The sequence below is a fragment of the Gopherus evgoodei genome, chromosome 6, assembly GCF_007399415.2.
Source record: "Gopherus evgoodei ecotype Sinaloan lineage chromosome 6, rGopEvg1_v1.p, whole genome shotgun sequence".
Taxonomy (NCBI): domain Eukaryota; kingdom Metazoa; phylum Chordata; order Testudines; family Testudinidae; genus Gopherus; species Gopherus evgoodei.
Window position 1 is genome coordinate 88,458,652 of NC_044327.1, and position 14,239 is coordinate 88,472,890.

General features: G+C 43.0%; 1 protein-coding gene across 1 annotated transcript in view; it reads right to left on the reverse strand.

Annotated features, from left to right (window-relative positions):
• The window catches only part of ANKRD31 (ankyrin repeat domain 31), a 143,493-nt gene that overhangs the window by 29,413 nt on the left and 99,841 nt on the right, over positions 1–14,239 (reverse strand). Inside the window, 5 exon segments of the mRNA XM_030566573.1 lie at positions 788–928; positions 930–1,017; positions 2,854–2,954; positions 5,681–5,821; positions 11,302–12,340. Coding sequence (XP_030422433.1) covers positions 788–928; positions 930–1,017; positions 2,854–2,954; positions 5,681–5,821; positions 11,302–12,340 — 1,510 coding nt within the window.

The following is a 14,239-nucleotide window of genomic DNA, read 5'->3' on the forward strand; positions in this document are numbered from 1 at the left end:
ACCAGGAACATGACCTTCCATGACAGGTGGAGAACTACTATTAAGGGAAACTAAGAAAACTACTAATGATGTATAACTATTTTACAGGATTTCAAATTTAGCAAAAACAGAGAAGGAATCAATGCTAGCAGAAGCAGCAGATGTTCCAGCACCGTTACGGGTGGCAAGAAGGAACTGAGGGTGGGGGGAGCCGGCAGCCGCTCCAAAGGGCACCAGAGCCAGTCCCCTATGGATACTGCTGAGGGAAAAACGAGCACACACATCTAATATGGAATGTACATGAGCAAGCACACAAAGAAGAATAAATAATACAGTAATACTGCTCTCAACTATTACTACAGAATGGAGAAGAGTGGGCTACAGCCAACAAAATTATTAACATAAGTAATCTTCTCTAAAATCCTTCTTGCAAGCCACTTTTTAATTGATTTTAAAACTTTAATTTCCTCACATTTCCATATGTTTTTATGGAGAAACTAAATAACTTCTCTCAATAAAGATAGACAACAGTGATCAGGGATTTGAAAGGTAATGGCCCCATCTGATGCAGATAGCAAGCTGTGGAATAGTGGAGGCAAATTTGTTTCTTTGTGTCTCGCCCCAGGATGACAAAAGTGAAAGTGTTCTCTGAGGTTTTGAGCCAGTGGTTCTCAGACTATGACAGGCAAGAATGGTGGACAGAGCTCATCAGATAAAAATGCTATTGGACAGTTGATGAGCCAGTTCCCTTCTTCCCTCCTTCTCTTCTACTTCATCAGTTCTCCTTTCCACAAGTCTTCCTAGCCACTGCTAAATAAAAAGTCTTACTTCTTAATTCTCTGGACACAAGTGGTACTTCCACAGCTTCTACTTCAAGAGATGGCAGTATTCCTGTTTTCTCCATTTGTGGAAATGGTGGAATTTTTTGCTGCATGCTGTTTGCTTCACAGACTCCCAGTGTGCTGAAAGGTGGGGGTAGTACCATGTCTGAAGTGGCACCATGTGTGACTGCCTGGGTCCAATGTTACAAAATGCATCCTTGGTAGCGAAAAAGATTAAGACAATTTTTTTCTACAAACTGATACATTATTTAGTGCATTCTATGAAATAAGGATTCATCATGAGGACTGAGGGAAGATATTTGATTTAATTTGGTTCTCTTAGTGAGCTAAGTGGGGATAATTATGAGCATAATGACTATAATTACAGAGATGAGATTAGAGAACTAAACAAATGTATTCAAACAAACTGAATGTATCCTGCTTTGGAGATGCATTTTAAAGTAGAAAATTATTTCCTTGTGGGTTGAAAAAGTCACTGCCATTGGGGTAGGAGGTTTGGAGTAGCAGGACAGCAAAGTCTCAGTCCTGCAATTTAAAAAGTTACCAAACCCCTACACCCACGTGGAGACCCAATGAAGTCATTATGGTTTACATTTAAACACAGGAACAAATCCTAAAATCCTCAATTTAGTGTGAGATCCTGTTACTTGTAGAGCGTGGGCAGACCTCTGTTCCCCCATACAGTCACGTTAACAGCAGCTGAGTCAATTGCAGGACTGGACATTAATTTTTACACAGTCTTTCTTTGGTAAAATTCCATTAGTTGCTATGTAAATTTTGTCAGAAAAAGAGATGAGTATAAGCTATATAAGGACTCCATGATTTGGTTAAAGGAAAACAGAAATACACGGTATTACATATAGTGGGGGAAATTCTGCTCTCACTTACATTCATGCAATCCACTGAAGTCAACAGTTCACCACAAATTTTGAACCTGATCCCCAGCTATGGCAAAGTCAAAGGTAATGTGTAAGGCCCTTGTCTTCACTAGAAAAAAAGCGTGTTCCTAACTCCGCACAAATCCACTGGAAGAGGAGGAGGACATGCCTTATAATCTTTAGCCCAGTGGTTATTGGTGGTAGAACCCTGTTCAAACCCCTTCTCACAGTAGAGGGGGGACACACTGGTGATCTTCCACATCTTAGGTGAGCCTCCTACTGAGCTAATGGTCATGATGGAGGTATTTCTCCTCCTCCTCCAGCTGTTTTGTGTGGAGTTCGGTGCCCTCTGAGCATATCTACTAGATCAGGCTCTGCATGCAATTTATGAGAAAGAGCGCCTATCTTCTCTTGGTTTGTAGATCGCTAGCAGAAGAAGGCATCTCTCTGCAGCCTGGACTTAGGCGCTTATCTCTGTGAAAGGGGCAGAGCTTAGGATGATTGTCATCTCCCATTGACCACCTTATGCAGCTCCCTGCCTAGCATGCTGGCTTTTGTGGAATAAATTGTAAGGTGCATATCTCCCCCCATTTAATGTACTGCTTAACTGAGGCTTTGTGGATCACAGTGCTGTTCCTGTGACTTTCTAGGTTCCTAAAAGTTAGGTGTGGCAATGCTTAATGTCACCATGCCTAAGTCCCTTTGTGGATGTCTTAATTAATATATATTGTTTGTTCTTGTATATTGTTAGAGAGAGAAACATTCAGGAAAATAATTTGTCTTTTGAGCATTTCTAAAGGTCTCCACTTAAGCAGTTTATTTCTTCTGTTTGAAAAGCATGGTTTGCATACCTAGCACAATAAACAATTACAATGATTAGTAAGACTTTTGTTTTTCTATATTTTAAATAGTTTTATTTGGCACCCAAGGCATTCAAAATTACTCTTCCAGCACACTACACTGTGTAAGGGGAGAAGGGAATATTTCTTTTACCACACAGATCAAATTTTGAAAGAATTTTTTCAAGTCTAAGGTAGTGAGGGCAATTTCTGAACCAAATCAGTAAGGAGTGAGTGAACTGTGGAAGCTTGAGCACTTCAGAAACCATTTTCTGCTACTTCCAGCCAAAGTGGAAATTAGGTTTTATTCTGTACATACCGGAAGGCTGTTTTTGTTGTGCTGGTAATTCTGGTTCATTGGGAATACATGCTTCTTCAACAAGAATTTTTGACAGCTCTGTTCCAAGGTATGTGACCTGTATATAAATAAATCTATATAAGTTACTGGTTATTTTATTTATGTAGTGTTTTCTTTAATAATAAGAGTAAAAAATATCAGGTTTCTTTCAAAATTAGGTGTATGCAATTATGGGTCTAATTTGGTACATGCTGTTACTTACTGCAATAACATATCTTGAATACACGATTTGTATAGATAATGCATGCAAAAATTAGGTATGTTACATGAAATGCAATTTTTGCATCTGCACTTGAAGATGTCTAATTTTGAACATTAGATCCATTGAGAGTCTACTAGCCAGGGGACATGAGTTCAAATCTCACATAAAATCATTTTGTGACTGGGAAAAGGTTGTATCTACTTTGCTTCTGAGGAGTTACTTGTTTCCTCAGGATCCAAGCACTTTTCTTTTGCTCTTCCTTAGCACTACTCCCTGGGCTCTAAAATGGTCACAGGAAAGATGCATTGGTGTAGGAAAGTTAAAGAGTCAATGCTGAGGGAGCACTGACTCTTTAACTTGACACAAAATGCACTAAATCTACCACAGAAGCAAGTACAAATGGTAAACATGGCAACTGCTGAGAGAGAGTATGTGTGCGTCTGGAGCTTCAAGTAGGCCCTCATAGAGTGAAGGAGCCAAGAACCTGCCCAAAGCCTGAGAGGGACAGAGACATAGGCGCTTCCAATTGTCCCAGGGGGTGTGCAGCCATAGGCCCCGCCCCTACTCCAACCCTCCACACCTACTCTGCATCTTCCCACCCCCTCTCCACCCTCGCCCCGCCTCTTTCACTCACTTCTTCGAGCACGCACCATCCCCTCACTCCCAGCGCCTTTTGCATGCCACAGAACAGTTGATCATGGCAGGTGGGAGGTGCTGGGAGGGGAAGGAGTTGTTCAACAGAGCCACTACGGGCAGGAGGGAGCTTGGAGAACCCACAGAGTTCACACCTATGGACAGATAGGCCAACCGGGGACACCCCAGGATAGGGTCCAGGGGAGCACTGTGCCAGGGAGAAATCTCCCGAGAAGGATAAACCAGAGCTGGACCCAGTGTCCTTGCTGCCCAGAGCAGTCTGGAGCCGTGAGTACTGGGGCTTGTGACTTTGCATTGGGAATAAGGAGACAAGGTGTTAGCTAGTTAAATGAGGAGGTTGTAACTCTGTGTGGTTTTGCAGAGAGTGACAGAAGAGGGCACCGGAAGGGTTTGTTGGGGTAAGTTTAGTGGCACCGAAGACAACCAGGAGCATAGGTGCCAACTCTGTGGGTGCTACGGGGCTGGAGCACCCAGAGGAAAAAAATGGTGGGTGCTGAGGACCCACCAGCAGCCCCGATATCAGCACCTGCCCCTTCCCCCCAGTGCTTCCTGCCTGCCAGCAGGCCCCACTGATCAGCACTGGGGGGGGTAGGAGGAGAAGCAAGAGCGCAGCGCGCTTGAGGGAGAGGGCAGAACTGGGCAGGGAAGCGGTGGGAAGAGGGGGCGGAGCAGAAGTGGGAAGAAGCAGGGCGGGGTGGGTTATTGGGGGAAGGAGTGGAGTGGGGGCAGGATCTGGGCTGAGCTGGGAGATTAGAAACTCTGCGCCTATGACCAGGAGCACCCAAGACTTACCATTGGACTGGAACTTTTCCCAGGACTCCTGAACTCTGTGTGCAGACACACTCCTGGTGTCTGCTCTTTCAGACTGTGGTACAGCTGGGCCTGTCAGGCCTTGTGTTGAATGCAACCCTGTTTTACCACACCTCTTATATTTCCCCCTTGTTGTTTTTCTCCTCTCATCCCTCTGCAAATAAATATTTCTCTTTCCTATATTCATTGTTCTGTTCTGGTGTGTATGTGTTCACTCTGGTGGGTTTGGAACAGGTGTCCCTGGGATGGAAGGGACTTTCCCTGCTGCATTCCTGCGTGTGCCTTCTCTTGGTCAGAGCTGCCTGCAGAGCAGACTCCATTTTGGCCACGAGAGCACTAAAGTTACATTTGTTAACACCCATTTAACTAAACTTTATCCTTACCCCTTTTAATAAAGGAGTTAGAGCTCACTATAGACATGTTCTGAGTTACCCTCCAGAAAAAACACAGAGTAACAGACTTCATATATATAAGGTAAAAACATCTTCTTCAAGCCTCCTTTATCTTACAGAAATAAAGGCAGAAGCCCAATTTTAAAAAAACTTAGCACCTTTAAAGAGATCAAATAGGCCTGAAACGTGAATGCACTGACAGCAGCCAAAGGCTAAACACTACAAAAATGCTTTGAAGTCCCCAGAGACCAGAGGCTAGATGATGCTCAGAGCCTCATTTATGCAACTGGATACAACATCCACGTAGAAGCAGGCCACAGAGCCAATAGCTTGGGTGTGCTGCTCAAGCAAGCAGCACTGGCCTCTCATTCACCCGGTTGCAGCTGTGCAGTGAATCTACTATCCAAGGGTGTTGAGAAAAATTGCAATATCCACTTTGTAGTGAGTGGCATCTTGATGAAACAAAATGCAACTTTCAAAAGGATGCAGGGGGTTAAAAGATGGACAAAGTTGTTCAAGTGTCCATATGAGCTGGGATAAATGCTGCAAAAGTGCTGGCAGATCTTGGGGGACTTCTCAGATGTCTGGTGCTTTATGACTTAGAACTTTCACACTAGCCATCTGATCACAAAGCTAGTAGCGTGTATCTAAAAGTGACATGGGTATCGTTCTACAAAAGAATACAATAGCTTTTAAGCAATTTTTTAGAAATAACAGTGAGCCTACCTTATTCCATACATACTTCCAGCTCACAGAAATGTCATTTCCTAATAGTGCCTTAACCCATTGAACTGGATTCCCATAAGTTCTATTGTCGCTCGTTCTGATTTTACCATCTTCCAAAAGAGTGACTTTATGGCTGAAGTCCTAACAATGAAAATTAAGAAAAAAATTACAATTAAATTGACAAATTAAAATTAATATCCTTTAAATTTAAGCAAAATTCTAAAAGTTCATATGAACTGAAAAGTTGCAGCTAGCTATTTTGCATCTTTTCTTTATTCTAAGGTTTTTATGCAGCAACTCATACCACGATCATAAATAGAAATAAATAAATATTTCAGTTGTAAACTGAGATAAATTTCATTGTATGAGCAACTTTAAAAAGCCAATACAAACACCATCCAAATCACTATCTGCACAAATATTAAGCTTGATAATTTAAAAAAAATAGAGAATTTGATGGTCTTCAGACTATGCAATGTTAATTAGGAGAGATTATAAGTATAGGTGCTTTAATAATACTAAGAGTATGATCCTGCAAACACCTATGCAAAGAAGTAACTTTGATAATGTATTTACAGTGTAGTTAACATGCAGCATGGCTTATACTACTTATTGACAGTACAGTATCTACACTGGGCTTAAAATTAAGTTCAGATAACATAGTTAAGCAAGGTTTAAACTAAACTGTGCTCTAACAAGGTTAGGCTGACTGGTGTGTATGAGGTCAAACTGTTAAACAAGAGATGGACTTGACAATGTAACATTGGTCCACCCTCCATCCCCTCTCTCCCCAGAGGCAATCTCCTCATAATTTGTGACTTGGCTCTATGTTTATAGAGTGTCTGAACTGGAACACACTAAATCCAAGCACCTTGAGGAAACCTGACTTCAGATCTCAACTGTACAGCTTGGGCCCATCTCTGGTTAGAACAGTGTTCAAAACTGCACCCTGTGAACTCAAGGTAAACTCTAAGTAAGTACCACAAACTCATTGCATCTCACTACCATGTGGTTTTCCATAATCACAAAGGAGAAAGCTTTTTTGTGCTTTTCCTCTGCACAAAGCAACAGACCTAAGCACTAATCCCTATGGTATCTACTGCATCCCATAGGATGAGCGAGTGCTATTCTCATCACGGTGCAGAAATACAGCTCTTCTACACCTAGAATAGCTATATTCGCTTCCTCAGGTTGCAAGTGTTAAAGGCTAGGGTCAATATTGGAGATCATAACTAAAAGGGTATTGAGACACTGCAACAGGCAAACTGAGTTCTTCATCCTTCAAGCTGGGTCATCACATGTTCTGGAGCAATATTACAAATCTTGTCCATAAAGGAAATGATTGCATATACTGATGGTTGACATGTGACCCAATATAGAGGAGGTCTGTGTCCAGCTTAAGAGACTTTCATGTCAGGTAGCATGATGATGCATAAAATGGCTCTTCCATCAAGAGAGGCTCTTCCATGGAAGAGAGTCAGTGGGCCACAGGTGCAGACAAGGAACCCTTCCCCTACTTGGGTCCATAGGCGGCGGGTGTACGAAGCCCAGGGAGGCTAAGCCTCACCAAACAGCCAGCCTGCCGCCTTTGGTGCACCGCCACCGAAAGGGCACCTTGGCCATGGTCCTGCCCATGCTCTGCCCCAAGGCCTCGCTCCCACTCGTCCCCTTTGTCATAAACAGATAGCTAAGGGTTAATGTCTCTTTCACCTGAAAAAAAAAGTAACCTGAAGCACCTGACCAGAGGACCAGTCAGGAAACAGGATTTTTTCAACTCTGGGTGGAGGGAAGTTTGTGTCTGAGTTCTTTGTCTTCTGTCTGCCTGTATGCTCTCTCAGCTATGAGGGGATTTCTATTTCCTGCTTTCTAATCTTCTGTTTCCCAGTTGTAAGTACCAAAGATCAGATAGGGATTTATATGTTCTTTTGTATTTACATGTCTATAGTTGCTGAAGTGCTTTAAATTGTATTCTTTTTTAATAAGGCTGTTTATTCATATTTCTTTTAAGAAATTGACCCTGTATTTGTCACCTTAATACAGAGAGACCATTTGTATGTATTTTTCTTTCTTTTTTATATAAAGCTTTCTTTTTAAGATCTGTTGGAGTTTTTCTTTAGCGGGGAACTTCAGGGAATTGGGTCTGCAGCTCACCAGGGAATTGATGGGAGGAAGAAGTCAGGGGGGAAATCTGTGTGTGTTAGATTTACTAGCCTGACTTTGCATTCCCTCTGGGTGAAGAGGGAAGTGCTTTTGTTTCCAGGACTGGAAATAGAGAGGATGGACTCCCTCTGTTTAGATTCACGGAGGTTGCTTCTGTGTATCTCTCCAGGAGCACCTGGAGGGGGGGAAGGGAAAAGAGTTATTTCCCTTTGTTGTGAGACTCAAGGGATTTGGGTCTTGGGGTCCCCAGGGACGGTTTTTGGGGGGACCAGAGTGCCCCAAAACACTCTAATTTTTTGGGTGGTGGCAGCAGTACCAGGTCCAAGCTGGTAACTAAGCTTGGAGGTTTTCATGCTAACCCCCATATTTTGGACGCTAAGGTCCAAATCTGGGACTAGGTTATTGACATCCTTCCCCCTGAGACCCCACCCTCGCTCCACCTCTTTCCATCCCCACTCTGCCCACATGGGACTGGGGGGAGGAGGTGAAGAGGCACGTGGAAGTGGTGATTGGCTGGCTGGCCACAGGGGGGAGGCAGAGGAGGAGGCAAGCAGTATGCAGCAGGCTGGCAGCGGGGGCTGGAGAAGGGTGTGAAGCAGCAGGCAGGGGGACCTCGGGGCTGAGACAGGAGTGGGAAGGGGCCACGTGGGGCTGGGGATGGAGCAGGGTGGGGCTTCAGGGGAGGAGGAAGCTGAGCGGGGGCAGGCCTTGAGGGGACGGGACACATATTTGAAGGCGGGGGCTTGATCTTGTTCTTAGATATAGGGAGCACATTACTGTGTCTCTTGCTTCATCAGCTAGCATAGAAACAAGAGAAATAACTTATTTTTCAAACTGTTCAGCTGTTTCAAACATGCTCATTTATCTAATAGTGTGATCAATCCCTAAGGGCTTGTCTGCACTACCGATTAAGTTGATGTAAGTTACATCACTCAGAGGTGTGAAAAAAAACAATTCCTTGAGTGATGTAACTTACATCAACTTAAAGCAGCGTCTACACTGTGCTATGTTGGCGGGAGATGCTCTCCCACTGACATAGCTTCCACCTCTCATTGAGGTGGAGTAATTACGTCGGCAGGAGAGCACTCTCCCGTCGACATAATGCGCCTTCCCCAGACGCACTACATCATCGCCGCTGCATTGATGCAGCAAAGCTGATCAGCATAGTAGTGAAGACAAGCCCTTGGTGTTATATTTTTGGCCTAAAAAAACTTGACAGTGTCCTCCTAAATATCATATTTAGTCATAAAAAAACTAAAAGCCACCTCTGAACTTTCAGAATCAAATATTATGCAATCTAAAGGACCAGCAAACCATTCCATTTTGCTGCTAGCAATGACAGTAAATGTTAAACAGATAATAGAAATTGCAACCAAAAGCTGTTTAAATATACAGAATTCTGAATGCTGCTATTTGCTATATGGTTTGGTAGAAGGCATTTCAGCCACTGAAATGCTTCTTATAAGACTCTTGGTAGAAAATAGTTTTAAAAGCTGATTTGTAAATATTAAATAAAAATTCAGTATTACGTGCTGAAGATACTGAATAACGAGATTAAGGAAACACTTGAACACATTTCTAAATTAAAATACTATTATGCTGGGATATGGGCAATTACACCACCTTGCTGACACTGTTAGGTGTGGTAACTGCCTTCCATTCAGGCTAAATGAGGGAAGCCTGGGCAGTGGCAGGGCCATGCAGTCTAAGGGGTTTATGGTGATCTCATAACAAATACAGGGGTGGCAGACTGACTTTGGACTTGTCTACACTGGGAAGTTGTCAACAAAACGTTTGTCTTTCACAGGTACTTAAAAAAGACACTCCCCCCACGAAAGACAAAAGTTTTGCCAGCGCAAGTGGCAGTGTGAATGCTGCACTCTCCTGCCAACAAAGCTAACGCCGCTCTTGGGGCTGGAAGTATTTTGTTGGCAAAAGTGCTGATACAGTGCCGACAAAGAGCGTTTACACACACTGACTTTTAGCAACAAGGCTGTGTCGACACAGTCATGTCGCTAAAAGCTGCGTGGGGTAGACAAGCCCTTCACTGCAGCTGTGTGTATGGAAGCAACAGCAAAAACACCACAGAAGTACACACGGAAGTGAGCAAGAAAGTCCCACTTGTAGTGTGGCCATGAGAAAAAGCTAAAAAAAGTGCTTTAGGGTAGAGTGCTGGCTGGAAAGAGGCTTGGAACTGAACCATAAACAAAACAAAAAATAAGGCAAAACTGTCTTCTGTTGTTCAATTCCTATTGTGTCCAGGGCAATCTGACTTTATGTACATTCTTTGTAACTAAATAGGGCTGCATTAAAGAAATACCTGACTACCATCAATTTCTTCTCTTAATAGAAACTACCAACAAAACTTGAATTTTGGATAACTGCTCTGATAAAAAAAGGTAGCAGTATTTTTTTTTCCTCTACAGGTTTGAGGAGTCCAGACTATCCCTCCTGTTCCATTTCAAACACCTGCTGATGATGACCATGATACACTGAGGATGACCATATTTCAGCACTGAAAACTGGCAACTGTCTCTTAATGGAGTCCCAATTTTTCTAATATTGCATGTTTTAAATAGTCTTTTGTCTGACAGGTTACAAGGATATTAAAAAAAAACCTTCTGACGAAGTGGGTATTCAACCAAGAAAGCTCATGCTCCAAAACATCTGTTAGTCTATAAGGTGCCACAGGATTCTTTGCTGCTTTTACAGATCCAGACTAACACGGCTACCCTTCTGATAAAAAAAACCTTGTAACTTTAAAATATACAGTTGACGTGGGGGGGGCGGGGAGAACAGGTCTCTACTTAGCCTTCTTCCAACAAGCTCTGGTCTCCAAGCAAAGGTCACGGAGGAATAACTTCATCAGTAGAGTGGATGGGGTGGGCCACTAGAGTTGGCTGTTCAGACAGGAGTTTATTTTGATATTGACAGATTAATGTAATACTCAAACTGCTTTGGTACAGTATAATGTTCAATATTTAATCAAAAATGATTAAAGATCTAGAAAACATGACTTATGGGAGAAGAATGAAAAAAGGGTGTGTTTAGTCTAGAGAAGAGAAGACTGAGAGGGGATATAACAGTTTTCAAGTACATAAAAGGTTGTTATAAGGAGGAGGGAGGTAAATTGTTCCTGTTAACCTCTGAGGATAGGACAAGCAGCAATGGGCTTAAATTGCAGCAAGGACGGTGTACTTTAGACATTAGGAAAAACTTCCTGTCAGGGTAACTAAGCACTGGAATAAATTGCCTAGGGAGGCTGCAGAATCTTCATCATTGGAGATTTTTAAGAGCAGGTTAGACAAACACCTGTTAGGGATGGTTTAGATAATATTTAATCCTGCCTTGAGTCTCGAGGTCCCTTCCAGTCCTATGATATTATGATTTCCTACATTATGTGGTTTATTTCTTTTCATTATTTTCTAATATATACATTATTTTGGTGGTAAACCAATTACCTGCAGTTTGAATTCTAGAACATTTTCTCCTGGCTTAATCTTTCCTAATTCAAGCAGATCTTTCAGTCGATTTTTTTTCCTTCTATTTCCTCTGCAGTTCAATTGCTGTTGTTCACTATCCTGATGATCAGAGTACTGTGAAGAAGAATTTTGACAGCTATTTACTGGATAAGGTACATATGAGACCAAACCTGTAGCATTACATGAGGTTCTATTATTTTGGAAGATATTTTGCTGAAGAGTAATAGGAGAGATTTCTGCAGATCCTGACACCACTATTGGTTGCTTCTGGGAAGCTTCATTCCTATGTCCACATCTTTGCAGAGTCTTACCAGTGAGAACCTGTTGACTATCAGCAATTGGTTGATGGATATTATTATTGATAACAAAGCTTTCAGCTTCTGAAATATTTAACATGCTGGTTACTGGACTGGGATTTGGAGACTTGCTTCCTTGTACTGCAATTGCTATATAATTATTTTTTTCTTGCTGTGAGCACTTTGTTGGAGTAATGCAACTAATAGGTTCTGATGGCAATGTTACCATTTCTATAGTATCTATGGATTTTGATGTCTTATCAAAGGTATATTCTCTAACCTTGTTTTCATATGTCAAAGCATGGGAAGAAACTTCTTTGCTTGTACTTGCCTCTTCATTTGCTCCTGTCTCATCTAAGCAGCTGTTTGGATGTTGGCTGTATTCTTGATCTGAAAATTTACCTTCTCCAGGAAGAAGTGTTTGCACCGGGTTTTTATTAGCCAGTTTGGCACCAGGGTCTATACTTACTGTTACTACACTAGGATGAACTATTTCATCAACAGTCAGATCATCTCTGTTGTCCTTTTCCTGAGAAATAATTGAGTTTGGCATTTGTTTTTTTGAACATCTAGAATACACTTGCTTTGCTTTCCTATAGTCTTTTATTTTTTGGCCTAGTTCTTTCTGTTTTTGTGCCACAACCAAAAGACTCTTTTGCCTAGAAGCAAGTTTAACTAGTTGTTCCCTCAGTGCTCCTTGTTTAAAAGACTCCACTGAAGCCCTATAGGAAATAAAACAAACAAATAAAAGATTAATTCAGAACACAAAATACAAAAGAGTGTGTGTGTGTGTGTGTGTGTGTGTGTGTGTGTGTGTGTGTGTGTGTGTGTGTGTGTGTGTGTGTGTGTGTGTGTGTGTGTGTTTTTAAACCTCTAAAGAAACAGAAATATTAACAGGACTCTGCCAAGGCCCAAACATTGAACAACCTTTTTCTTGTTTGCACAGTTTACAGTTCAAATCCCAATCCTTATACATAATAAACAAGTGTGCAGAGAAACCCTGTAGAGGTCAGAATCTTCTTCCTCAGCCTGGAGGCAGGATGCGAAGAATCTTGACCTATCATGCATCCCTATGAGTGGAATTGAGAAACTGGATCCACATAGTCACTGGCCAATTCCCTGCCCTCATATCACCAGAGGCCAGTGCACAGGGGATATATAAATCTTCTGGGTATTCCTCTAGACCCTTCTTCTCACAACCCTGGTTTATTGCATTCAGGCCTTTTGCAGCCCTCACTTGGGCCCTGATTCTGCAATGAGCTCTGCATGAGCAAACTCATGGGCCTGGGTGGAACCATACTGAAGTCCACAGAGCTCCACACAGATGCAAGAGTCTGCTAGGATTTGACACTGTGTAATCTTTCTAATAAATGTTATTTTGTAAAACAAATGCTTTCATATTCTTTATCCAAACCTCTGCTCCCCAAAATTGACATTAGCAGCTCGGAATTCATGACCTGCTATGAAGTGATAATTGTATGTGCGCGCATGTGTGCATGTACACTTACATAATGAATGAAAATTGCAGTAAGAAGAGAGATTTCAATTTCAATCTTCTACTGGGTTACTATAAGTAGAAGTAAGTAAAGGAATTATTTTTAAAATTGTGAAAAATATCTTGATAATATCCTTTATATTCAACTGATTTCCATGAGTGTCATAGCCAGCTCATGGGTGGCCAGACCTATTAGTCAGATCCAACATCCACAGTCATGAACCAGGAGTCAAGGACCAACCTGATTTGGATACCGGGAGGTCAGAAGCGGGTGTGGGGAGGGGGAAATGGAGGTTAGAATCATGAGTCGGGAACCTGAGTCAGACCAGGTCAGGATACTAGGAGGTCAGAGGCAGGAGACAAACTGGCGGTCAGGAACCACAAGTCAAGTCAGGTCAAATGCCAGGAGATCAAGCTGGGGAAGCAGGAAGCACAAAGCACACTATCCAAACCAGGATGGAGCCCAATTGTTTGGACATATTCCTGTTCCTGCTGCTGGCCTTAGAAGGGCTAGCAGGCCAATCAGCTGCTCTGGGACTCCACCAATCGGACCTTGGGACAGAGTCTCACATTGGGTTTGGGCCCAGGAACATATAGTCTAGTTTCCAAGAGAGTCTGTCCATGCGGAGGTATCTTGTTGAAAGCTGTAGTTGCATCTATGAAATTGTCCACTGCTCCAAAATCAATGAAGGCCTGTTGGAGGAGAATCAGGGCCGGTTCTAGCCATTTCACTGCCCCAAGCATGGCGGCACATCTCGGGGGGCGCTCTGCCGCTCGCCAGTCCCGCAGCTCCGGTGGAGCATCCGCAGGCATGCCTGCAGGAGGTCCACCGGAGCTGCGGGACCAGCGGACCCTCCACACGGACACCTGCAGGAGGTCCACCGGAGCCGCCTGCCGCCCTCCGGGCAACCGGTAGAGCGCCCCCCGCGACATGCTGCCCGAAGCACGCACTTGGCACACTGGGGCCTGGAGCCGGCCCTGAGGAGAATCAACTGGGAATCCTCTAGGATGCACAGCTGAATAATAACCTGCAAATGAGAAGCCCCTAGATAGGCATCAGGGTGCCTCTCAGTGAGAAATAGGTTATAGGGAAGTTCTTTTCTCTCAAGGCCCATGCCAGTCTCCT